This window comes from Pogoniulus pusillus, chromosome 23, assembly GCF_015220805.1.
Source record: "Pogoniulus pusillus isolate bPogPus1 chromosome 23, bPogPus1.pri, whole genome shotgun sequence".
Classification (NCBI taxonomy): domain Eukaryota; kingdom Metazoa; phylum Chordata; class Aves; order Piciformes; family Lybiidae; genus Pogoniulus; species Pogoniulus pusillus.
In genome coordinates this window covers 17517697-17545304 of record NC_087286.1, presented here as the reverse complement: position 1 = coordinate 17545304, position 27608 = coordinate 17517697, and the positions used below count along the sequence as shown (strand labels likewise).

Here is a 27608-nt window from a genome sequence, read left to right as displayed (position 1 = left end):
CTAAACCTTAAGACTAATAACATTTAAATCTGTTTTCAGAAAGCTTAGCATTTTAAACCTTCAATTCCAACTTATTTTACATGCAAATTAATGATTTAGCAAATAAAGCATAAAGGACAATCATTGCTACAAATAAGCATTCTACAAGTCACAAACTGATCTCTGTGATCTCATTTTCATTACCTTTCATTTCACTTCCATCACCTGTGTGAATGACAGGCCTAGAGGCAATCCAGATTCTTTGGATGCTGTTGTCACAATTTGTCCAATTTATCCAGCTGGGCCCTGAGCTGGAAGTTATAACAGAGCAGCTGTTCAGTGGTTACCTTTACATTAGCTCAGAGAACATTTAATGCTTTGTGCAAAAACAGTTAAGTTAAAGGGCCTTACCAATTCTAGGTTGCAATCATTGCTTTGGGATAACTTGAGCCAAACTTTATAACAGCAATGAAAAAAAAAATATGCAAAATACCTGAGGGATTTCAGCCTATAGGTTGGAGCATTTCTCCCATAGTGAAGTCTGCATGGAATAGTTTTGCAGAATATTCTTTCATCAATTATTAATCTGTGTGAAGTGCTGCAGCTGCCAGTCTCTGAGAGTTTGTAGAGTAAGAGGTTAGCTTGCAAATCCAGATAAAGAACAAAAAAAACCTTATTTGACATTCTGTGCTGGAAAGACCCATCAGCCACTGAGCACTTGAAACAACAGGGGCGGACAGGTTGGCCTCGCTTTGGCAGCACCTGAGGAAACAGATACGCTGTAGTCTGCACAAACTGGATCCCACCGTAGGTGACTGGCAAGCAATAGTCCCTGCAGATGGTGAGAACAGAAACCATCACCTCTATCGCATGAATACAGATGAGAGAACTTTCCTCCCAGAGCTGCCATCTAATCTGGCAGCTAAATTCACTGCATAACACTGAAAGAAGTAAGTGGGTTTACTTTAGCTGCTTTGCATTTTTCAGGTAACGTCTTTCAGAAGGTGGTTGAGAATACTGCTGAGAGCCTGACAGCCTCAGCAATCAGTAGGAGAGCATACAGTGCTAGTTAGGCACTTTATACACCTTAACAAACACGCCATCTGTGATTAGCCCAAATACTTCAGCAACCAGCTACAGCCACAGATAGGTCAGGGACCATTTGAAGTTCTAGTGCTACCAAATATCAATAGTAACATTCCAACATTCACAGTTTGTTTGGGCAAATATATAAAAGAAGTGATTAAAACAGAAACCAATTTTCTACTCAGCTCCTAGCTGAGAAAATATCCCAATAACCACGTAGGTAACTGTATTGGCAAATAGTGCTCTTAGATGGAGACTGGGTGGACTAAACAATCAGCCAAAACCAGTTTAAACAGTAGAGCAAATAATGAGAAAAAGTCTAGACGTGGCTGAGCCCATCAAACTGGTATCAGATCCATCTGGAGCAGCATCTTGCGTAAGTACTTCTGCTCTTTAACAAGATCTTTGAATACATAGGCAGCATTCCGCTGATTTAGTCTTGCAGGACTGAAAGGAAGGTTTGATTTTGATCCAAGTCTGGAAAATGCAGGCACCTGATCCATCCTGGCACTGTCAGGAAGCATGCCATGAGAGAGTTAAGAAGGTGGGCAGGCTTTTATTTGGTGCTAGCTGCCTTCCCGTTGATGAGCACAAACCCCTTATTATACTATAAAAGGAAAATATAACACCTAAGGGAAAAAAAATCACAACTGAACATAATTGTGTAGCTAGCATCAATAAAGATTATCCAATGGGCTTCCTTCTAAGTGTGATAGTGACCAAGTGACAAAGTTCTACAACTTGTAGTTATATGGCTGATGAAAAATTACTGTTAGTTTTTCAGACAAGTTGTAGCTGCTTAAGGGAGGAGGCGAGGAGGCATTTTAAGTGCTCCAGAGCTGGACACAGTACTCCAGGTAAGGTCTCGCCAGAGCAAAGTGGCAGATTCGCCTCTCTGTCTTCTGGCTGCGCTGCTTTTGATGCAGCCTAGGATGTGATTGTCCTTCTGGAGTGCAAGCTCACAGTCTGCTCATGTCCAGCTTCTCATCCACCAGCACTCCCCAGTCCTTTTCTGCAGGGCTGCTGCCAACTCCATCATCCCTCAGCCTGTACTGATATCTAGGATTGCCTCAACATAGGTGCAGTGCCTTATACTTTGTCTTAATGAACCTCCTAAGATTCTCCTCAGCCCACCTCTCCAGTCTGTCCAGGTCCCTCTGGATGGCACCCATCCCATCCTTCAGCTATCAGCTGCACCACTCAGCCTGGTATCACCTGCAGATTTGCTGAGGGGACCTCAAGCTCGTTGTTGATATCACTGATGAAGATACTGAACAGCACTGGTCCCCCATACAGACCCCTGAGGGACACCACTTGTCACCTGTGTCCATCTGAACATGGAGCACTACCCTTTGGATGCCAGTCATCCATCCAACTCCTTGTCCACACATCAAATCTGTATGTCTCCAGCTAACATCACACCTTGTTTGAGACAGAGTCATTATGGGCTATCAGCCCTGCCCTGCCACCCGTATTGTTTTGAGACAACAGAGGATTGGGATATCACAACCATTTATTGAATATATACATGCATCATAATGTAGAATTACATGAGCAAAAAAGGCAATCTGTACAAAATTGATTACCCTTTGTTCTCATTTCAACTCTCACCATTTGCTGCAGCTCTGATAAAGGATTCAAGACAGAAAATTAAAACTCTTTTGATCCAAATCCAAGTGATATGCATGCTGATTTGAGTTCGGTTTATGCACTGCTATAGTCAAGAAAGTTTGCTTTCTTGTCAGTGAAGCAGAGGAATTCTAGAAACAGTTTCAATAGTAGAGAACATGTATTGGTACATACAGATAACAAAGCTTTTTTAAGCTATTTCTTAAACATCTTCATATGTTCATATTTTAAGGCACAGGATAAACAAGATCTACATTAAAAGCTATCAGTTGATACCGAATATGTTGGCTTAATAACGAGATGCAGTTTTTGCCCAGAGAAGAAATTATGTTCATCCTTCCTACTTCCATATGAATGGAACAATCAGAAAGTGGTAACTATGATACAGAGGTTTGTTTCCACTATGAAGAGAATCAGTCTCATCTAGCCAGTCAAATTCTGATCCAAATTCACTCAGGAGAATGTTTCTAAAGAGTCTGGCATCCAGGACTGATTACAGTCAATGGCAAGTACTACTGCTGAATTAGAATGACAATTCAGTCTCTCTATTTTAGATTCCTAAATGGGAACTCAGCTCTATTAAGAGCCCACCCCTAATTTCACGTTGTGAGCTATTTTGGAAACCTGTCCTATATGCTTTATTCAGTTGCTCACTTTGTGCTATCATCTCACATTCACCAAAACACGGCATTATTTTCTGCCTTAAGACTTTGGAAGACAGACTGTGCAAGTTTTTTAAGTGTAGAGTCTTCTAAACAGATTGTCTCCAGACTTCAGTTAAGACTTGAAACACAGAAATCAGTTTAAAGCCCATTTGTTGGCTTTGGATCAAATTCTAGGGAGTCACTGGTCAAAGCTGTACAGCAGAAGTCCTTCCACCACAGGCCAAGCCAAGGCAAAAGACAGTGATGCTGAACTGCTGCTCTCAGCCCTCCTTTACTTAGGTCAGCTTTATCTTTCTGCATTTTCACACTGGGTTAACCAGAACTCTGTGTTTTTCCATTCTTAACATTTTAAACTAGCAAAGAAAATAATGTATTTCATAATAAATAACATTTTATATGAATAGGTGAGTGTATATAGATAGACACTCATACATTCCAATACAGAGTGAAGCCTTCAAGTGGAAATGATTTCTTAAAGAGCCTCTCCCTATTGCCCAGTCCACCAGAATGTAACAGCAGCAAAATTTATCATGTAAGTTTGCTAAAATGGTCTTGTATAAAATGTGGCCATAAGAGGGCCATCACTGTATAGAGGTGTATGCATGCATGCCACACACATCTGTGACAATATTCATGTGAAAATGAGTTTAGACAAACTGAAATGAGTCAATTCTTAAACCTGAAAAAGACAAAAAGCTACATCTATGGTAGGCACTTTGGTATGTCTAGTAATGTAGGCATATTCTACATCCAGAATTAAGGTTCTGTCAGTAATCTTACAATAAAGCTAATTTCAGGAGCTTATTATTCTGCTTTATATTTTTTTTCTTGGCTGTGAGATCATTCTAGAATCTTAGCTAAATAATATACTTTGTCTGTCTAATTGCATACTTAATCAAGAATGAGGGTATTGGCTCTGAAAGAGCTGAACTGTTCTCCTGGATTCCTAATGCAGATTTTTTTATAACAGTCTGAGAAAACTTAACAAAAACATAAAAAAAAAAAAGAAAATCAGTTCTGAATACAAAAGAAAGCTTCCCCTAAATCATAAGATCAGAGTTATGAGCTCAGCTGTTTAGGTTGATACTCTCCCTTCAGCTGCCTACTTTTATCAGTTTGTGCTAATTGCATCGCTGCTGTAGTCTTGCAGCAGACTATAGCAATGCCTCAGCAGAAGGCCATTATTTCTCAAGCGGTCTGTAAGGACCACTGAACTGTAATTTTTCATGCACCAAACACATTAAGTAGCAATAAAGCGACCATAAAGACATTCAGTTTCAACTCACTTTCATACTTTCTCACCTATTGGTGTTCCATTTTAGTATGACAGAAGCTACAGCAGAATATCCTATTTAGCACAGTATTATATCATAAAAAATAACATCTTGCGTGTATGCCTACTGAATGAACTGACATTGCAAGCTGATTTGTATACCTAATAAATCAGTGAAAGGTGGCAGTAAGGATAGTGCTGAATGGTTAGAGATTTTGGCTAGAATACAGAAAAATGCATGTCCTCATACCTTCAAAAGGTCACATGTCTAGTGGTAGAGAGTACAGGAATAAGTAACAAAATCCAAGTGGCCCTGTATAATAAAACCGGACTGTTAACGTTTACTGCATTGCATGAAAACTCAGATTCAGAAACTCATTCATGGACCTCATCCTCTATTTATACAATATGTATAGAATTCTCTCTTTTTTTTTTTTTGTTTATAATATTCAATAGCATGATTTTTCAATAGTACATTTCTATATAAATATTAAAATGTTATATATTTGTACATTTTAAGCTAGCCAAACTTGGCCAGAAACATGATAAAGTAAAAAGGTTTGGGTTTTTTTTTTTCCCCTCCTGCAGTTTGTTTCTGAAGAATATCACAAAATCATTAAGACCATTGTGCTGCAAAGACAAAAGAGATTCATCTGAAGAAATTAACATGCACTTAGAAGAAAATATCTATATACTTTATCGATTTTTCCTCTGAATTCAAACCAGCATGAAAGAATTATAAAAAATAGCATCTATTTACATGGTACAGTATACATTGGTGAGATATAAAACAAGGCAAGAAAACAGCAGAACATAATCTTCTCACTTTCTAACAGGTACAGCCATCATAGAGATCAACTGAAACACAAAAGGTTACTTTACTGTACTATTGCACGTTACAGTAACACAAACAATTGGTTAGCAAATAAAAATACAAAGCTTAACCATGGAAAATGCTATGTCTACATAAAATGATCGAGTGTTACAAAATTATTGGGGATGTGTCTAAGAACTAAATCAGTAAAGCTATAAAAATAATATTGGTACATCTGTGAGGACAGCGCTTGAAAAAATATATAAAGGTTGGCAAAAATTAACCTAACTTGCACCGTGTGGCCTTGTACCATCTTCTGTTAGATCATACCTGAGAACAAAGAAAAGAAAGGATTTTGTTGGCTTTACATTTAGCATGTGTTATTAAAACTATGAAGACACTGGTTATTAGTGAGCAAATACTATACTTACCACTGCGTCCAGCCTTTAGCAAGCTCTTCAGATGCCAGAGGTATTAGTAACTGTGGAAAGTGCAAGTAGTAATCAATGCATTATGCGTGCCTTTTGTTCCAGGTCTTTTAAAGAACAAATCTGACAAGCCTATCAACTACATTATCAGTAATGTCATTAGTAAACAATATATTTTACATCCTTACCATCACAGCAATCTCCTATCTGCACAGCTTGTACTGGGTTTGACCTAAAACCCTGTACACTATAATGATATGGTCAAAGCACCTCGCAAGCTTAAATTCCGAAGATGGCCTGTTCTTGGCAATGGCAGGTACACAATGTCCTTATGCTAACAGCCTCCCTGGTAAACAGGAAATTTAATAACTCTTCACCATGAACTGACCACAGTTCTGATATCTGTCATCCTCTTTACAGAGCTCAAATGTGGCAACTTGCAAGGGTGTGGGAATGAATTATTCTTTTTCACTTGCTCCAATTGACACGCGTAGGAAAAAGAGTGATTAGAGAGCGCCTACAGAAGAGTGGAGCTGTAAAGACATTAGCTGGGTTTGACATTGGGAACATCTCCAGCAGTTCTTTCTCAGAGATTTTACAATCTGCAATTTTAATAACTAAGCATACATTTGTTCTGTGTGCTTGCTTGCCTTTCCACTTTTGTCTGTACAGCTGCTGAGCTATCTCCTGTTTTCACTGGTTATTTTCTTCCTCTAACTGCGCAGTTACTAAGTCTGGTGTGGGCTTCTTTTCTTACTGCGAACTTGAGAACTGACCATGCTCTAGAAGAGATTACTGCCTCATCTTTTGTATATCTGTCTCTGCAGTTTGTTCCTTCCTTTACCAAAGCTTGTCATCAAACACTTAAAACTTTCAGAAGCTTTTGTACCCGAAGTCAACACTAACAAGCTCATATCGCCAGAGGATTTTAGTCCGATACAATAACATGCTCTAAGTAACAGAATTTGCTTCTTGTCAACTTACTTTGCCAAGTAGCCCTTTATCTTTGGATAAGAAGCCACCACTGTTCTTCACTGCTACATCTAGTGTTCTTCTCTGTACTTCAGGCAGGGAAACACTGAAATCAAATCTGAACAGGCAAAGTGATGCTTTAGAAAGAATTTTTGGACCTGAAGTGCAAGTTCAGTTCCTACAGCTAAACAACAGTTCTGATCATAACCAAACCACCCACCATGCCCAAAAAATCAGGTCTGAGATAAATGAACAAAAGCAGTCCCTATGCTTTGTCTAAACTTCTTCTCAATACTGCACGAATCATAGAATCAGACCTCCAAGATCATCCAATCCAGCCTATCACCCAGCCCTATCCAGTCAACTAGACCATGGCCAACATCAAATGTGTAAGACTACTATTACCTTTGTTCTAGTACCTTGTTCTAGAGAACAAAGGTAATAGAATCATAGGATTCTATGAATCTATTACCTTTGTTCTCCAGAAGCCACTGCTAAACCAGTCAACCAAAAAAAACAAGCCCACCAAAATAAACAAGAAAATGGTCAATCACTGACTTGGCAGAGAACGAGGAATCCTACTATCCTGATGGCTCAGTATCACTATTCTTCAAAAGGGAAAGACTGCTCAGTCTTACTGATCCTGAATTCCTATAACAAGAGCTCCATTTCCTACCTGGCACAGCAAGGAAACCTATTGACTTCCAACAAAGAATGCAATGTTTGCTAGATCTGAAACTTACAGGAAGCATGGGCCAGATTATATCACTATCTACATGTATTAAGTCACTACAGTTCTTAAGCAGCTTTATTGCTTTATAATACAGTTTACTTGGAAAGGCACAGCAAAACAAATCTATTACCTGGTACAAACAGGAGACAGCTGCAATACTGGGAAAAATTACCACAGCCCCCAACTAATAATTTATAGATTTCCCCTACACAGAATGGGCTCTGAAGTGTTGCTTTCCCCAGATTAACTTTTTTTTTCTGTAGAGAAAGTTCTTTATTGATAAGTGGTGGGTGGGGGAGGGAGAGGAACACATGTGAGGAGAGACTACTGTCAAAAAGCTGAGTGCAAACATATGGATTTTTAGGCAAGATATTGTTGCACAAGCTTGCACAACTTTCAACCTGTGGGCTAGGATACAATTACAAAGAAATTTCCCCAGTCCTTGGATGCCAAGAAGTGTCACCAAGTAAACTGACTGAGCAATTTGGTCATGCACAGGCACTGGCTGGCCACTTTTACTGAGAAGGCAGCCATCTATCAGCCAGGCAATCAGCCAGTTAGGATCCACACGCATCCTGGCAGGAAGGGATACCAACAACACAGGCCAGCTAAAAGGCAGTCGTGTTCTGACCACATGCCAGAAGAGTGCATGCTGCATCTTAGCTACCAGCACAAAGGGGCTGTAACTGGCATGGGATAAGGCAGAGAAGAAGGGAGAAGTTGGCAAGAGTCAAGAGGCCTATAGTAGTAACAGGGAACAGCTTTGAAAAAGCTATTATAGCAGAAGAGAAATCACAGAATCAACCAATTTGGAAGAGACCTCCAAGATCAGTCAGTCCAACCTAGCACCCAGCCCTAGCCAATCAACTAGACCATGGCACTAAGTGCCTCAGCCAGGCTTTGCTTGAACACCTCAGGGATGGTGACTCCACCACCTCCCTGGGCAGCCCATTCCAATGCCAGTCACTCTCTCTGGCAACAACTTCCTCCTAGCATCCAGCCTAGACCTGCCCTGGCACAACTTGAAATGTATGACTGAGTCTGGTGATGATAATTAGGAATTTCAGTAGCTCATCCATTCAGGTGAGATGAGACCTCTTGATTGGATAGCTTTGGGATTACATGATATAGGATTATGACATGTAAGTTCTTACATACATTTGATCAAACACTGGGTTCAATGTCTTCTTTGACACATGTGTTTTTCTTCTCCCCGAGCGTCTCTTATCGGGCAATAAATACATTCGCACGTATGGATCAGATCCTTCTTCTGAAAATGCTATCAGATTCCTGTGACCAGTGGAAAACAAGGGAAAACATTTAGAGTATATATGAGACAGCCCTGAATATAGGTGTCTACAGTTCAGTATGTGAATTGGTTGTGGGATATCCCACACAAAGCATAATGCTTAAGATAGAGCAAGGAGCTAACAGCAGTGGAAAAGAACCAGAAAAACAAACAGAAGGACAAGCAGTGACTTGTGCAAGATCAGATAAAAGGGGAGCAGAAGCAGAGGTGGAAACACAGCACTTCTTAAGTTCCAATTCAGAGTTGAGGTACAGCTCTCCAAAAATCATACTTCGTTGTCATTCCATGAAAAAGTCAGTCTCTTAGTAAGTGACAGCTTTCAGCCACTGCTGATACAAAGCTCCAGGCCATTTCTATTTAAAATCTAAGAAAACTAAGAGATAAAAATAACAAATTCACAGCAAAAACTTCAACAATGTTTTTACTGCCTCTGTATGTTTTTGTATTTACACACAACTACAGTCAGTATGTTGTTTTGGAAATAACAAAGATCATCCAGACAAATAATTTCAAGAGGATAAAGCAAGATCTGGCAAAGGATACAGAAAATTCTGGACAGAAATGAGAACTGATATCTCATGCTCACCTGCAGGAATGCACTACCACAATCAGTTTGTTTCTTTGTGAACTATGACGAATTGTTAGCTGAATCTGTCCTAATGGAGACTGACCCAGGGTTGTTCCACTGCAGGAAAAAGCAGAATATTGCACTTACTTTTAAAACCAGATAGTTAAAGTAAGACCTAACTGAAATATATTGAGCAGTTTTCCTAAATATCATGTATTATCCATTAAACTTTCCACTAGATCACAGGATGTTAGGGGTTGGAAGGGACCTTTGGAGATAACCAAGTCCAAACCCCTGCCAGAGCAGGACCATATAATCTAGCACAGGTCACATAAGAATGCATCCAGATGGGTCTTTGAAAGTCTCCAGAGAAGGAGACTCCAAAACTGCTCTGTGGAGTCTCTTCCAGTGCTGTGGCCCTTACAGTAAAGAAGTTCTTCCTCACGTTGAGGTGGAACTTCCTGTGCTTCAGATCCCTGTGAAAGAAGAGAGCTACTACGTGTTAGCTAGCATGTGCAGCATCTGTTTGGGGTACTGGAAGGAAGCAGAAAAGCACAAGCACTCATTTTCAAATGCGAGGCTCAAACTGCAACAGGAAAAGATGACTGAAATGCAAACTAAGCAGTAGTCCTTTGGCTGAACTGACATTTTCTATAGGTCAGGTTAGGTGCAGTGTAAAAGCAAGTCATTACCACCGTACTTTTCAAGCTGTCGTAGTCTTTGCCGCAGCTCCTGTGTGGCGATAGGCAGAGATATGTCTGAGGCTATGCTAGGAGTGGGTTCTTTGACTGAGAGGTGGCTGGGAGAGTAAGAGAAGTTAGAGGCATGAAGACTGGAGGAGCTTCGGCTGAGATCTGCTGTCCACTGAGGGCTGGCATTGCCAGGCTGACTTTTTTCAGCTGTATCAGTCTTTTTATCACTATCAGTCACTGGGGAAGCTGGAACAGATTTGTTTGAATCAGGTGGTGGTGAAACAGGAACCTGAGGCTTAAAAGATGATTTTCTTGCATCTTTGGAAAGAGATGGCCTTTTCACTTGGGCTGAGTGTTGATGATCTGGAGATCTTGCTTGCTTTTCAAGAGAAAGGACCTAGATACAGTACAGACACATATAATATTATATATATATAAATTGTTATATTAACTATATATATCAATATCCAACATACATAATATCACAAAGATAAATCAATTTCTTCCTACAAGAGTTGATGACAAGTTGTTAAGTCCAGATACTAAAGCAGAACCAAAATATTCACACTTAAACTCATTCCCTCTACAATAGGAAACCTTTTGTACAGCTGTTTCCTTTGTGGCAAATGCAGTAACTATAAGACAATGTGAAATTCTCCACTCAGCATTATTCTACTTGTTATTTCTCTTGCATACTCTACACACTTCTGGTGCAAATGCCATTTACTTTGCAGCTCAAGCCTCCCAGAAATATATTCTACAATGTTTTTCTTCTAACCCTTTGAAATCTAATCCTACATTGCAAATTCTCATTGTCCCTAATTTGTCTTCTCTAGGTTGCTTTCATTTATTAACTACAAGTAAACAAGAAACTGCTTTAGAACAGATCAAGTAACAGAAGTTGTTTGCAAAGATATATGCTACTTTATTAAAGCAAATAATTTATCTGGGGGGGGAAAGGCAACACAGCTTACAAGGATGCAAGTTCCATCTTTGAAACTCACAGAATCACAGAATCAGTCAGGGTTGGAAGGGACCACAAGGAGCAGCCAGTTCCAACCCCCCTGCCATGGGCAGGGACACCCTGCCCTAGAGCAGGCTGGCCACAGCCTCATCCAGCCTGGCCTTAAACACCTCCAGCAATGGGGCCTCAACCACCTCCCTGGGCAACCCATTCCAGGCTCTCACCACTCTCATGGTGAAGAACTTCCTCCTCACATCCAGTCTGAACCTACCCACCTTCAGCTTTGTTCCATTTCACCTAGTCCTGTCACTACCAGATATCCTAAAAAGTGCCTCTCCATCTTTTTTGAAGGCCCCCTTCAGATACCTGAAGGCCACAATAAGGTCACCAGGCCACAATAAGATCACTGATGTGTTCCAGTGTGTTTGAATGCTGGTCTGAATTTTTCTAATGCTATGAAGACACTTCCTTTCTTTAGAAACTTTATTATTTTTAAACCATCATGGCCTGAGCTCCACTTTTATAAGACAAAGGTTATTTCACTGATCTGTACAACACTGAGCTGTAAGAGATGCTCAAAGAGACTGGAAGCAATTCAGATTCTAAACATTGTTTCTGAACCTAAAACCATGGGGAAGCTCAGTCTTTAAAGCAGCTTATTACAGTTTTGTTTGGGGAATTTTCTGGCTTTGAAATGGAATGTATTCAGATTAGAGGTTACCTTTCTGTACTTGATAGCACTGCCACAGTCAAGGACTCTTGGCATTGTGATAGCCTAGGAAATGTACTATTTTCTTCATCAAACTAGAAGGCCAGAAGTCATAAGAGTTTTAAATATGCATTCAGGCATTTATAATGGGGAAAAAATGTAGAGTACCCTGAGTGCAATCTTCATGTATATAGTGCTGTTTGGACCAGAGTTGCTCAGTTGGAACCGCTGATGCATAGTTAAATCTTCACTCTCCAGCAACTGGCTTAGAGGCAGTTTGAGGTTGCCCAAAGAACACTGATGCTGTTCATCCCTCACCTGAAGGAACACAGAAGTCCAAATTATTTTCTCATCTGCTTTGTAAGAATTAAGAAATAGAATTACAGCTTTACTTAAAAACAAACATCCAAACAGCGACAGATGTTTGTTATTAAACCAAATTCCCCTCATCATAAGATTACACTGAAGAAGGAAAGAGTAAATACACTCAAGACTAAGTTTATTCATCCCTATTCATCCCAGCAAAAGCAAGACAGAAAACTAACCATCACATCTACATCTACCATTAATCAAATTAACTACATCATATCCAAATGGTCTGTGTGAAAATGAATGCCCATAACTGTTCAAGGAATAGTTACTATGGCAGTCCTCATTTATACTTCAGTGTCTTTGAACTACATAAATGACACCAGCAGTGTCTGGATAAAGCAAAGACTTGCTTGGGATGAGAGAGGAAGCAAATTAGCCATACGTAAGAGCAACTACTCCTAGTACTTCAGACTGTTAAGCTATCAGACTGTCCTGTTGCTTTTTTTGATTCTTCTCTTAAGTAGGACAACCATCAACTATGGTTTTCTGCTGAAAGATTTGGTACAGTCTTTCTTCCTTTTAGTAGTAAATGCAAATTAACATTTCATTGCCTAGTCTTAAAACAAGTTATGTTCAATATGTTCCATCTCATTTCCTAACAGCCTGTAATGTCTCATAGTTACTACTGCAATCTCTCATAAAACAAAGGTATTTAAAGAGAGGGAGACAACATACCTCAACTTCAAGATCTTGCCTTTTGGGATTGTGTACAAAGAAAGTAAAGTTTTCCTCCCATACTGGTTCATTGGTCTTGTATCGAATCTAAGGTTAGAGAACAGGAAGCATACAAGTTATAAAACTCTTAACTGTGATTCTGCAAAGGTTCAATTCCTTTGAAGCCTACTTCTATCCTAAAATGGGATTTATTTAATCACTACTGTAAGAATCCCAGTTGCAGATCAGAACCTACTGTAAAAGGACATCTACAAATAGTAAAAAATCAGGTCTCTACTTACAGATAGTTTAAAGTGAGTAAGCACTCATTCAGTCCTTGGCTTCCTGCTGGCAGTTTCAGGTCTGGTGGTAACTTTTAGTGCAGCGTATAAGCTCGTGACTTGACAGTCACTATCAAGCACACAAAGTCACCAGGTGCTTGCAGACACAAGTCTGAGGAGTATCATAGAATCAACCAGGTTGGAAGAGACCTCCAAGATCATCCAGTCCAACCTAGCACCCAGCCCTATCCAGTCAACTAAACTATGGCACTAGGTGCCTCATCCAGTCTTTTCTTGAACACCTCCAGGGAGTAGAAACTTACCTTACTTTCTTGTGCCTTGTGTCCAACTGACAGCAAAACAAGTGGGTTGGGATTGCTGTTCATTTTCTTTCCTGACTGGTAAAAAAAAACCAAAAAAAATCAAACCCTTTGCCTTCAGAATAAAGCAAAACCTCTCTGCTCTGAAACTTAAAATGTTTGCATCTTAAAATACAAGCCCACTATATGCTCATCTATTATTCTCAGTATTTTATCCCACAGGTTTGACTGGCCAGTAACTGGTGAACATATTAAAATGAAGGCATCCAATTGTCCTTTCTGTTTTCTTTGAATGAAATTGGTAAAGGTGCAAAGTTTCATCCCATGGTAGAAAGGTTGGAACAGATGATCTCTAAAGTCTCTTCCAACCTAAGCTATTCTATGACTCATGAGCATTACATCCCACAAAGCTAACGAAGCATAACTGAAACTGCAGAATGAATATTGCATGCAGATGGGAGGTATGGAGAAAGCACAAACTCAGGAAGCTTCCTCGATTTACATTGCAGTAGTAGTATAAAACTGGATGTAACATTAGAACATTGGTAATTTTTTTATACAACACTGGTGTTTTCTTTCAGTTTGAAGAGAAATTAAATGCACTATCATGTACCTGCTGCACATTCCTACAGTTTACCAAATACTGTTATTAAAGAATCAACCATCTGCCATATCTGAGCCTTGCTCACCAGCTGTACAGCATTACCTCAGACTGTGAAAACAAACATCAGTTTAGAAACAAATTATGTAGACAGGGGAACTTCCCAACTACACATTTCTTTCACAATTATTAAATTGACCTAACAAAAATTTAAGTCAGAGAGGAAAGTTAGACATGAAAGTTAATCATCTCAAGCAGGTGTTAATGCAGTTTACAGGCCTAGGAAATACAGGACACGTGGTTAATAATGTACTTTGAATTCTGTCATGTAGGAAATTGTACAGATCAGGTATGTAAACAGTTAGTTAAAAATATACTTAATGCATGTAAGGTCACAATTACAACTGAATCAAAGATTTTCTATTTTAAATGTGCATAATTTAGATCTTCTTGGATCTGAACATGCATTTTGGAGGTCATATTTCTAATACTACTCCCTGACTGTAATGTGACACATTGCTTATAACCATAATTTCCTTTAGGGAAAAAAACATTGTTAAGAAGCACTCCTTTCTTGGATGAATGCTGCATTCCTTATTCCTAAGAAAAAACACTTAGCTCCTAAGGTTCACACAATACAAAGGTTTAAGGAAGAAAAAAACACTCCAGCTGATGGTGTTTAAAAATAGCAGGTGACATGTTCCATTTTCCTTAGTCCATAAAAAGAGGCTTGAAATGCCATTTCTTTCATGAAAAAATGAAACTACAAAGTTGACAAAAAAGGCCCTGTGCTTCTGCTGATATGCAAATATCAATTTGAATTCATGCTAAGTAGGTAGCAATAAGTACACACACATGGAACTCACTTCTAACATCTGCTACTGACAGATCTGCTCTTGACAGTCCATTAGAGACTGCCTCTTGCCCAACTTGGCTTATACCTTCAAAGATTCCCTCTTAGCTCTATGCCTTCCATATCAAAGAGCTGGGTGAAATTCATTTATCACTTATATGAAAGATGCAAAGCCTTCTAAAAACATCTTTCTGCAAGAAGCTTGTTTCCAAACATGTCAGAGATTGATTTCATTGGCTAGGCACTGAGAGTTGAACAATAGAGGCACTCAGTATGTGAAAGATGTCTTAGCTTTCATGTCAGTTTTGTTCTTCAGTTTCTACTTGAAATTACTTCTCAGAAGTGTATTTTTGCCTGTCTTCTAAAATGGTCTCTACTAACTCATCTCATCTACAATTCAAATTACCACAGACCACAGTATTTTACCACTCTTGACCGTTTCTTGAAAGCAAATATAAGTACAACATAACTCCACTGAATGTTTATCTGGCATGAACCTGGATGTAAATTCCATCCATCATTGGAAGAGAAGCGTTGCAGGCATTTGTGCAGTTCCAATTACTTCTGTGACCTTAAATGGACAACTACATTAGCTTTACCTTTAGGGCTTTCTGAACAGCAGCCTTCTTCAAGCCATCAGGGTTAAATTCTAATGGATTATGCTTTTAAGTCAGGAGAGAATGAACATAGGAAGGGTTAATAAGTCATGCAATGAAGCAGTTTCACTAGGTTAATTAATTATGATGTGACAACATAGGACAAAGCAAGGGGTAGAAAACAACCTAAAAAAATAATAATTAGAAAATCAAACAAAATCTTTCAACAAAACAAGGAATGGCAACAACCTCTCTGAATGTTTGTATTCTGCTTTAAAACTAATATACTTACTTCCAGTCCACTTCTATTTCTCTCACCTGGGTTGTTTTTTAGCTATAATAAAGAAACTTCACAAACTGGGCTTTGCTGAATTCCTGATATTCTCTGAACTGCCTTCTAAATGAACCTTGTTAATATCTGGTTAAGTGTATTTTTACAACATAGAAGCTTCTCTGATAATAAGTCAAATAATTAAGGGAAGGGAGTCCTTTTCTGGGAGAAATTACAATGCTAAAAGCACTGATAGGACTTTGATCATTACCAAAATCAAAGTCATTTAAGCCTCTTCAGCAGATGAATGATACAAACACTGCACTCTAAAATGAGTCTCCTGCTTTAGTCAGTTGAATGAAGATAAGCAAGTCTAATAAAAGGAAATCTGAACTGATTTAGTTTGACAAAACCTCTGACTCATTTCCATTAATGAAGCAAATTTTGGGGTTTTATTTTAGGATTAATATATTGTTCTTCAAGCAATACAACTCAAAGATGCCACAATAAATTACCATCCAACTCAGAAGAACTAATTTCAGGAAACATGACTTTGAAACAAAACAGACTTTAAGGTAGTATACTTATAGCTGGCTTTCAATTCTTGTTTCATGGAAGGATTCTGCTTTAAAAACTCTAGTGTATGGCAATAAAAAACCTTTAAATGTATTAACAGTGTTTTTAAACATGCTGGTTTATGAAGAGGAATCAATATTATCAATGCTCTGCCAAAATAAATGCCTTCCTGACATTCAAATGTGATTTTAACAGAGATTTAACCTTCATTCAGAAATTCAGAGTTTTACTTTTTCTCTTAGATTGTCATGTTCTGAAGCTGGCCAATCTGTATGACAAGATTGCTGGCATTCAGCTTTCAAATGTCTGTTTCAGAATAAGCCTGCAGTATGATGGATTGGAGAAAACTGGAGAGAAGTTTTTGTTGGGTTTGTGAGGTTTGTTTTCATTATTTTTTCTTAACATAGAATTAAGGAATCTTCCACAGATATCTGATACATTAAGGACTTACTACTGTTCTTAGAGGCCTTCAGAGATGGAGACTAAGCAATATCCCTCCACTTAGCAATCCTAACTTTTAATTATCTTTTTCCACTAGAAAAATGTTTTAGTGCTCCACAGGTATGCTCCTTGCTGGAGTTTTAAGAATTGTTTCTTGGTTTCTGGCAAACATGAAAATGTCACTTTGTTTGCAGCAGCCTTGAATCATTTCCATCCACATCTTTACTTTGTAATGCCAAACTCCTTTCCTCTGCTAGTCAGGTTTACCATTTCTCTTGTTATCACCACTGCTTTCCTCCATATCTTAAATGGATGCAGCCCAAGTCAGGGCTTTAGCAATGGCTAAAGTAGGAGAGACCGATTAGACCACACCGTATGTTTGTGCCTGCAATTCATCAAGAGCATTTTGAATCCTAAACTTCCCCTCATCTTACTTGCCATCTTTCCTTCACTACATATTCAGTACCCAAATTTTCCCCCCCTTATGTTATTATTTTAAAAGTCAAACCCCAAGCTGTGTGGTCAGTCATAAAGGCAGGCATTCCTGGATATTGAACATGGCTCAATTCCTCGGGAATCATAGCAAGGATAAGCCAAGAGGGGTAGCAGCTGGGACAAATGTCTTTAAGCCAGGCTTCAGGGTTAAAAGGGAAGGAGATGCTGGTCCATGAGGATGGTGGTTGAAAGGCTGGGTAAGAGGAGACTAGGAGAACAAATGGGAGTATTCAACACAGAAAGCCAATAAAAGGTCTTGCCTTGGGGGACAAAAATATCTTGCTATGGTTCTGGTGTTACTGCAGGTATGGGAAAAGGGAATGGGTGTCCAAGAACTATACTAACAACTAACACAGTGGAATAGATCAGTTCTCAGGTGAGCATTCTGTAAGACCTAGGGACATCTACAGTAAATCCTAACAAACCCACTGAGTTCACTCCAGCTAACAGGCTGTCTTCTTACCAAATCAGATCCTAATTCAATATGCTATGGAGTAGGACCCATTGTTTGCATTGACTTATTAAGTCTTGCTTGGCATTTAAACAGGGCTTTAAAAGTTTTGAAATCTGTGAGTGCAACCTCAATTGATAACAGGGATACAATCATGGATCTTTAAGAGCTGACTTAAAATATGGATAATTTTTGTGTTATTTAGACAGCAAGTTAAAAGAACAACTGTCCTGGACTAATGTATCGTAAAGCTAGCATAATTTCTGAAAGCAAGTAATACCAAGAACACTATTCCTACTCCTTAACTTCACAGAAAGCAGATTTAGGTGGGTAAATGTCTGAATTAGGCCTCATTAATCTAAGTTCCCATGAGCCATAAAACTCTTCAGAAGGGAACAGGAAGCACTCAGGGCACTGGATTTTTCTCACTTTATATAGTGAGCTCCTTTTTTGCCACTACCACCCCACCCCCAAGTAACTGATGTTGCATGCCAGTGAGATACCTGAACTTGCTGATGTGAATGTTTGCATAATCTCTCCCTGATAGCAAGATGCAGCTTTATGACTGCTGAAGCTTCTTTTACCCCTAGGCTACTACAGCCCTGTCTCCTAGCCTTGGGCATAAATCTTGTGCTGCAAGACTAGCACCCATGCAACTACAGAACAAGGTGGTTAACAGTGCTGTTTAAGGAAATCCAGACCTAGGCATCCTAAAAGGGTTGCTGTCCCCCTCTGACTCACAAATGGCTTTGGAGATTTGGTTGATTTGAGGCTAAGAGCAATACAAACATCCAGGCCTTTTATCAAGAATTTTGATTTATTTAATATTATTATTTTCAGGATTTAGCAAGTACTTTTGTAACTAAAACAAACACCAACTTATCAGGGTTAATATCAAGATGAACAGGTTGCCCAGGGAAGTTGTGGCTGCTCTCTCCCTGGAGGTGTTCAAGGCCAGGTTTGATGAGGGCCTTGAGTGATCAGTTTTAGTGGGAAATGTCTCTGCCTACGGTGGGGGGTTGGAACTGGCTGAGCTTTGAGTTTCCTTCCAACCTAAACCATTCTATGATTGAACCATAGTTTATCAACTACATTTCTTATTCATTAAATTTGAAAATGGGTATTACTTTTTTGATAGTCTAAAATGAATTTCTAACTGAAAGGACCACAGAAAAGGCTTTGTTGGGGTTTTGGGAGGCAGATGTTTTTATATCAAAGTTTATGACATGAGCCAAAAGTAGCCAGCCAGCAAGAAATTTATCCACCCAGTTGAAAATGGTATACCAACTTCTCTCTGGCAAAAGCATTCTTACTCTGAACAGATTCTCATTCTTTTTAAAGAGGCCAAGGCTGTTTTTAAAGATTCAAGTGCAAAGTACTCAGAGGCCAGCAAGAAATTGATCTACCCAATCGAAAATGCTCTACCCACCTCTCTCTGGCAAAAGCATTCTTACTCTGAACAGATTCTTTTTAAAGAGGCCAAGGCTGTTTTTACAGATTCAAGTGCAAAGTACTCAGAGGCTCATTACTTTGTAATAATCTTGTAACAGTAAATTCAAGTACAAAATATTAATAGGTGTTTTCCCCTAGACTGGATTTTCCCAAACACAGACTAATTTATGGGGGGGGGGCTGGAGGGAGGGAGGAGGGGGAGGGAAAAAAAAAAAGCTTGGGAATTTGCAAAACAAGGAGCATCATGGAGTGAAATAGAATTTACAAGGGAATTTATAGTTTGGGGAGCACAAGGAACCGCCCTCATTTTTAAAGCAGTACTTGAACCAGTGCGGAGAGGTTGCAAGTTCTTACAAACATTAAGTGCATCACCTTTTCAAGACAGTAGTGGGATGTTGGTTGTGAACTTTATTAGCAACAGACCCAACAATTTGCCAGCACACAGTGTGCTAGTACAGTATGCATTTTATTTCTCAATGAATCAGCACAGAAGTTAAAATGCAAGAGCTTTCCCAACAAACTTATCTTGGGTTTTTAATCACAAGAAGGTAATTACTTACCCAATGATATGCTGATCAATGAAATTTAAGTAGCCTTTAAAATGCAATTAAAATAGCACAAAAAAAAACCAATGCACACTTGTTGAAATCATGCAGCAAACCAAATTGCATGCTCTCATTCCACTAGAGTGAGTGGCTTTAGTAGCACTAATCCACACTCTGGCAGAAAAAAAGGTACAATACAAATAATACCAGAGAACTCACAAATAGTGCTCTATAGAGTGAGGTAGTGTTCTCACAAAAGACTAGTCCCGATGCTCTCCTCTCTTTTAAGTATCCACACCCAAAGTTTCCCTCGTAGATACTCTTAGGAAGATGGAAATGGAAGGAGAAATCAGAGTGATGGGATTGTGGCAGAATGAATGCATAAGCAGCTTTACTACACAAAAAAAGTTAAGGAAAACAGTCAAAGGATTCCAGAGAAAACAGCAGATTGAAAAAGTAAATGTTTATTATTGTAAATAGCTTCATCTGTTAAATGATTCTCTGTAGCACAGCAAATCACTCAAATATATTAACCCACTTTCTAAGTTTACTCTTGGGAGTTCATGTTTATATGGCATGTCCAACTAAGGGTGTTTAGAGACCAGCTTTTTACACCATTTCTATTTCACTTGAAACATCATTTCTGACAGATCACCTCAGTCTCACAGAGAACCGCAGCTACGATGCATCTGTGCAAAAGAGATGCCTGTTCTGGAGATTATGCACTACAACACAAACAAAACAGTTTGAGTTTGATTTAATCTAGTGCACAAGACAGATGGCAAGCAGACTTTTTCTGTGTATTGCAGTATTCTGAAACTCATGTTCAGCACACCATAATACTGTTCTATTTTTGTGTATTCTGTACTAGAGTCATTCTACTCTTTTGCTTTTTCTGCTAAGTTACAGACTCAACTGAATTCAAAGGTTAAGAAGATAATGCAGGACTCTATATCAAATGGGCTACACCTTTTTAGCTTTTAAAATAACCCATAAATACTACTGTCAAACAGTGCTGTACACACCCGGGAACAGACATGAAATCACTGGTCAGTAAAGTGTTTAGGCTACTAAGGTTTTATTTGTTGCCACTCTGATGTAAATTTGATGAGTGAACAAATCTGGAAAATGCATGCAAAAAGAAAAAGGTTGAAAACTTGATTTTCTGATCAGTGTTTTAGTCATCACTTGCAGAATTCTTCACCTAATAGCACTGCTGACAACCAGCAAAACTCAGCGCCATGCTTCACGTCTCTGTTTATGGTAGGGTTTGATTACTGATACCATCTATGACCACCAGCAGTACTTCACTAAACAAACTACAAAGCTGTCTGTTCTTGTCACAGTCCCATAGTATAATCCATACAGTGACAGAAATGTGCTTTTAGGTTTCCTTTTTGCACAAGCAAATAAATACTCCAAGTGACCTGACAGAAACCTTGCGCAAGTATTCTGCCACCCTAGCGCAAATACACAGTAGTAACAGAGAACCTAAACTACAGCAAGCAAGTTGACCTGAACTCAAAGAAATGAGCCTTTCCCCAGTTAGTACCTTAAAATTCTACATGCTAATCCCATGCTAGTTATGCAAAATACTGTGTAACAAAAACATGCAGCCTTGTAAGTCCAGGAAAGGAGCATTCTTTAAAGAAAAATCACATTGATTAAAGAGTAAGGTTTTACTAAATATGTATCTATTATACCATACTGCTAGAAATGTGGACCTTACATTACATGTTTTGAAAGGAGAGGAAGTAGAGAAAATATGGCATAATGTGTGTTAGTAGAGCAGTGTGCCATACTACCAAGCAAGACATGCTGGAGGTACACAAGAGGTACCCATAACAAAAGGGTATTGGTCAGAATACAACTTACGGGCAGGTTTCTCGCCGAGTCCAAATAGAGAATAAGCAATGCAGAAGACAGCCCATCGTTGGCTTGGTCTTTATCAGCTCTAATACTTGTTAGCACCTAAACCAAACATACTGTAAGTCTTTCTCTGAAAGTCAAATAAAGATTATTTCTGTCCCATTCCTGAAAAAGATTTCAAAAGCATCTCCTAGAACACAAACATTCCCAAATGCACACTAGGAAGCATAAGAACTAAGTCTGAAATACCTGGGTGAGTCCTGAAAATTGATTTTTCTAGAGCTTTTCCACCCCTTTTCCTGATGATTATTTTTCAGACTGATTATGATTTTTAGATTATCATATATCCAGCTTTATCTACCCAGGTTAATGAAATATTAGCTGATACTCACAAATCACAGCATTAATAGAAAAGAAGACAACAAAACCAGTCTAAAACCTTATTGCTCCAAGATTATGTTGACAGATAGCCTGGAATAAAAGGTTTATCCAACTTCATACAGCTGGAGAATTAAGTACATTCACACTTAATGAAAACAACTCAAGCCAAACAAAAACAAACCAAAAAACAACCTCCACAAACATTAAGATTAGGCTCCAAGTAATGTGTTGCTTTAGTACCTTGTCTAGATTTTCAGCAGTTGGCATCAATGTGAGCCATTCCAGTTTCAAATGCAATTTTCCTTTGGACACTTCATCCAAAGTAAACCACTGAAAGTCAAGCAAAGTAATGTGAAATCAGATATTTTAACACCAAACAAATACATGACTGCAACTGGCTCTTCAGGAAATGCAAAGTTGTACTAGAAATCTCATGGAGCTAACCTCTGCATAACCTGAAAACAACTGATTTGTTGTTTAAAATACTCTGTTCCACACTAGATATTACAACACAGAATAAGCAGGAAGAGCCATACAAGCTTCTATGCTACATAGTAAAAACATGTTTATGCTATATAGTAAAACATGAAGAGAATTCTTTACATTCTGGAAGTACAATCCCTGTATAACATTACTATAAAATCTCCCTTAGGTACAGGGCAAAAATGAGTTTGTTAAGTCCAGTAATAGCTAAAGCAGGCAATTAATTTTTCTCCTGTGAAAAAAACCTCTCACTAATTGTAGAATAGAATCATAGAATGGTTTAGGTTGGAAGGGACCTCAAGGATCAGCCAGTTCCAGCCCCCTGCCACAGGCAGGGACACCTCCCACTAGAACAGGTCACTCAAGGCCTCATCCAACCTGGCCTTGAACACCTCCAGGGAGGGAGCAGCCACAACCTCCCTGGGCAACCTGTGCCAGTGTCTCACCACCCTCACTGCAAACAACCCTTTCCTGACATCTAATTTAAATCTCCCCTCTGACAGTTTAAACCCATTGCTTCTCATCCTGTCATTACAAGACCTTGTCAATAGTCCCTCCCCAGCCTTCCTGTAGCCCCCTTCAGATACTGGAAGGCCACTATAAGGTGTCCTCAAAGCCTTCTCTTCTCTAGGCTGAAGAGCCCCAACTCTTGTAGCCTGTCCTCAAAGCAGAGCTGCTGCAGCCCTCCCAGCATCTTTGTGACCCTCCTCTGGACTGGCTCAAACAGTTGCTTCTTCTGTTGGGGGCTCCAGAACTGCACACAAGGCTCCAGGTGAGGTCTGAGGAGAGCAGAGCCAAGGGGCAGAATCCCCTCCCTTGCCCTGCTGCCCACACTGCTCTTGCTGCAGCCCAGCACAGGGTTGCTGTCTGGGCTGCACTCACACTGCAGGCTCCTGTTGAGCTTTTCATCACCCCAGACCCCCAGGGCCTTTTCCTCAGGGCTGCTCTCAGCCATTCCCCACCCAGCCTGTATCTGTGTTACTGTATGTTACTACTTTTTGTCTTTACCTAGTAGTAATCTTAAAACAAGACAGAATAAAAATGCATTACTCTTCAGAATTCACCAAATCAGATATCCACTCTATTGATGACTAGGGAATCTATTTCTATAGCATGAAGGTTACTCAGGCACTTCCAGGAACTATCTCCAGGAAAAAAAATAAACATGAGAAGAGGTTCATACAAGGTTGGCTTGTTTTGGTTTGGGTGTGTTTACTGGAGGCTTACCTCATCTAGCAGTCGCTCCTTTTCAACTTCAATTAAATCTATCATCAAACTGGAAACAAGGAGGAAAAAAAAAAATCTTCATTTTAGCCAAGCAAAAAACCTAATGCAGAACTCAAACCCCACCCTGTGCTTGCTCAGTATCCAGGCTTCCAGTGAGATCAGAAGAGCAGAATACTATTCTTTTAGCCCCTAAGAGAGGAAGAAGTAGGGAATGAAATGACTGAACCAAGATGAATGCAAGGTAACAGAAAATATGCCTATACTAGAGCCCACTTTGTAGGTAGAAGGGCAGCTGGCGCAGTATGGCTCACAAACATATGACCAAACTTGCAAAACAGTGACCACATCCATACTGCCCCCTGGAAATAGCCCCTGGACATGTACTAGGACCAAATTCATGCTTTGGCCTTGTCTGGGAGAGTGCTTATTTACACAAGCAAAAATGTACCAGAGAATCTGCTAAGAATTAAATAGTGCAGACAACTGCATGGCAGTGCATGAGCATGTGTTGAGGCTTTGATTTTATTAGTGCTGATGTCCACATTATGCCACTTTCCCTCCCACCACTTCAGTGTAAGATTAGGGAAGTGTAAAGAAAAGAAGCCTTTGTACTACCTACTTCTTTTTTTTAATGAGAAGAGAAGTAGGTACTGTTGCTCCTGTTAAGAGAGAAGGAGCTGGAAAGATAAGGGAGTTCTACTCTGTATGGAAAGCAACAATGAGAAGCTCCAAAACTCTGCAAGAAATAAAGGTGACAAATTACTGGAGAAAGAAGCTGACTAAAACCCTGAAATGTTTATGGGTAAACACTAAAGGTAGGCCTATGGACAAGGAGTGAGTAAGGTCTGTGAAAGCATTACAGCAAAATGTCTTCTTTAATCAAATAGTTAAGATCAGCTCTCAGAGAAAAATAAACTGTGAGGCAGCCATTTAAGAACTATGAAGATGAAGAAGATACACAGTCATAAAACTATATTAACTTTGCCTGAAGAAATAATTAAGGCTCAGTGCTAGCTTACAAACATTAAAACAGGCAGGGCATAATTCCTTCAAAAAACAAAAAAAAAGAAATAAAATATAAACCAAAACCATGCAAAACCCTATAAGTCCAACCAAAAAATGACCAAAAGTCCCCAAAACAACAAAAACACTCCACAGCCCCCCCAAAAATAATGCAGGAAGAAAAAAGAAACACACCTAAACCCATTTTTTCCCCTAGATACTCAGAAAACTTACCTTTTCATTAATATGAACAATTACAGATATGTACATAGACACAGAAGGATATATTTATATGCATGTATTTATATAGGAAGTAATTAGGGAACCATCTACTACCATAATTTTGAAAAGATAATTAATGTGTAAGCACAGTAATACAGCAGAACTACAACTGCAATCAAGTGCAACAAGAAAAGTACTCCCAAGTATTTAATCTGTTTTCAATGCCTGCAAATATTTTGTCTATAACATTTACCTTCCCAGGAAGTCATCTTTATCTGGATCTTCATCAAAGAGCTCAATCTCTAGCTCCTGTCCTGGATGTTCATATACTAAGGCCTGGAAGTACAGGAAGATGGCACTGTCAAAAGTAACTGGCTTTGTTAAGTGGCACAGTAACAGTAAAACTGACCTGCAGTGCCTTTGTGTACTCAAACATGTCAATAAGCAAATGCTTTAAGAGATGCATTCAGTGAGTAGAGCAGGTATAAGAGCAGTTCAAATGCTATTTGCTCACGGTGGTTTTAAGAAATCAGACTGCTTAGTTCAGACAAAGTGTATACATCAGTGGAGAATTTCTGCTTTGTTACAGAATTGTCCAGGGGGACACTGATAAGCCCCTCGAGGGAGTCCCTCAGACTAGTATCTTTAACACAAGGAATGTTAGAAAACAGCTTTCCAGAGGGACATTATAAGTTCCTTCAGGGAGTCCCTCAAACTATGATCTTTAAGAAAAGAAACTTTAGAAAACAGCTTTACAGAAGGGACAAGATGTTTTTATGGATTATACCTCATAAACTTCATTCCATTTTGGATTGAGATTCTCTTTAATGACCTTGCTTTGAAAAATCTGGTTGCCCACACGGATGATTCCATACGGATCTGACTTTCCTTTGACAATTCCTTTAAGGTAAGTATCTTTCCCCTCCAGGTCCTGAGCTTCAATGAAGTGTATCCTTAGAACACCCTGAAAATGGAGAAGAGTTTGTTGCAGTAACCTGAAAGCCTCCATGGCATCACAATTTACGCAATGTGTGTTTTATAATTTCCCATGTGACTTCCTTAATGTGAAGCTTAGTTTGGACATGCTGTAAATGAAAGGACATCAGTGATGATCCACCTACACAGCAGACTAGCACACAAGAGATTCCTGGAAAGAAAAATCATCATCAACAATCAGAAACATGCAGGTTATATGAAGAAATGCCATGCAAGTAGCAACTTTCAAGTGAAGAGTGCTAATAACAAATTTACACTGATAATGTAAAACACATGCTACTTAAGCTGTAGTTTATATGTATTCCAGCAGGTAATATGGTTAAGATTCTAGCAACACAAAAAATTCCTGGCATTATTAGGAAACATTAACTCCACTGAAATGATTTATCTGTTAAATCAGTTATTTTATGTGGCTGGATTCACAAGAAATTGTACTACTGCAGCAACTGTATTTAGAAACTCACATCATTGTGCATATCTTTACTAACTAATGCTACAAGAAATAAGTACCAAATTACTGATATTAACAGAAACATGCTTACCTTTGGCATAGGAAACCTCAGCTGGGCAATCTGAACTTCACTGACAAGGGGGACTGTAATTCTGTTTGGAAGGACCAGGTAGTTGGATATTATATCCAGTATTATTGTATCTGATAAGCCACTGTTGGAGAAAGTAATACACAGTTACTTCATGAGAATTAAACATGTTATGTCACAGCAAGGTACTTCTGCTGCTGCTTAACAACCAAATGGAGAAAATATTTGCCTTTTCTGGGGGGAGGGCTGAGGGTTATAAAGCTGGGTTATAACAAAAAAGAAATTAAATAAATAATCCCTGCCAAAATTGCCACCAGGTGGAAGCAGCTGACACTAAATAGAGGAAACCACAGAGGTGAGTAAGTTCTTCTTTCCCTGCCACTGCCAAGTTCTCCCCCACCATTTAAAGCCACCCAGGGTATAAGACTATTGCATAAGTCTTCTTGCCTGCATTGCATATAACCAAACAGATGTTAACTGTTAAATTTACTCTTCTATTTCAAAGATGATTTAACTGTTTTCTTTGTGTTTTTGTTTTCAATCCTCCCAGATCCAGAGGACAACTTGTTTAATAAGAACAGATTCTTGTGGCCGAGCAAAACAGAGCCTAAGAAAGCAAAACGGGTTTTGTTCTGGCAAAAAGGGAGTGGCAGCACAATCACACTTGTAATGAATCATTTAAAGAACCCAACCCCATGCCCCCTCCACAAACACACAGAAGAAGGTTTCCTAATCTACAAATTCACCTAGTTTGAATGTAAGCTGACAGTAAATGAGTACGTTGTGAGATCAGCACCACTGGCTACACACATTGCCTGCGCTGGCAGACAGAACTGGAGCGGCACAATGGTGATGGAAGACAAGCATCCAGGAAGACTGTAGGGCTGTGTACAAAGGTTCAGAAAGAAAATTACAGAAACACTTGAGATCATCTCAGCTGCAAGTGCACTCTTTGTCTCAAATGAGCCAAGAAAAGGAACCCCATTATTTGGTTAGATTTTTAAGATAGACATCTCCACCAGTTTGAACACTAAAAGAAAGGAAAACAAAAACCGAACCCAAACTGAGGTGATGGTAACTACACAAAGCAACAATCAGACTTTTCAAAACACAAGTCTGATGTTGAAATTCCAGTAGAGAGATCAGGCAAGTGTGTTTTG

At 39.1% G+C, this 27608-nt stretch overlaps 1 protein-coding gene across 2 annotated transcripts in view; it reads right to left on the bottom strand.

The window, feature by feature from the left end:
* Positions 1 to 2560: 2560 nt before the first annotated feature.
* Positions 2561 to 27608, bottom strand: part of ESYT2 (extended synaptotagmin 2) — a 71364-nt gene continuing 46316 nt past the window's right edge. Inside the window, exons 8-23 of one of the 2 annotated variants that reach the window (XM_064162802.1) lie at positions 26452 to 26572; positions 25701 to 25877; positions 25167 to 25249; positions 23690 to 23738; positions 22220 to 22309; positions 21605 to 21700; positions 15502 to 15564; positions 13452 to 13526; positions 12869 to 12955; positions 11990 to 12139; positions 10157 to 10545; positions 9475 to 9573; positions 8738 to 8869; positions 6859 to 6964; positions 5878 to 5927; positions 2561 to 5776 (exon numbers count right to left, since the gene is read on the bottom strand). In XM_064162802.1, coding sequence (XP_064018872.1) covers positions 5731 to 5776; positions 5878 to 5927; positions 6859 to 6964; positions 8738 to 8869; positions 9475 to 9573; positions 10157 to 10545; positions 11990 to 12139; positions 12869 to 12955; positions 13452 to 13526; positions 15502 to 15564; positions 21605 to 21700; positions 22220 to 22309; positions 23690 to 23738; positions 25167 to 25249; positions 25701 to 25877; positions 26452 to 26572 — 1813 coding nt within the window. In that variant the 3' untranslated portion in view covers positions 2561 to 5730. The remainder of the gene's footprint in view (positions 5777 to 5877; positions 5928 to 6858; positions 6965 to 8737; positions 8870 to 9474; positions 9574 to 10156; positions 10546 to 11989; positions 12140 to 12868; positions 12956 to 13451; positions 13527 to 15501; positions 15565 to 21604; positions 21701 to 22219; positions 22310 to 23689; positions 23739 to 25166; positions 25250 to 25700; positions 25878 to 26451; positions 26573 to 27608) is intronic. The other variant, XM_064162803.1, reaches the window with a different exon arrangement.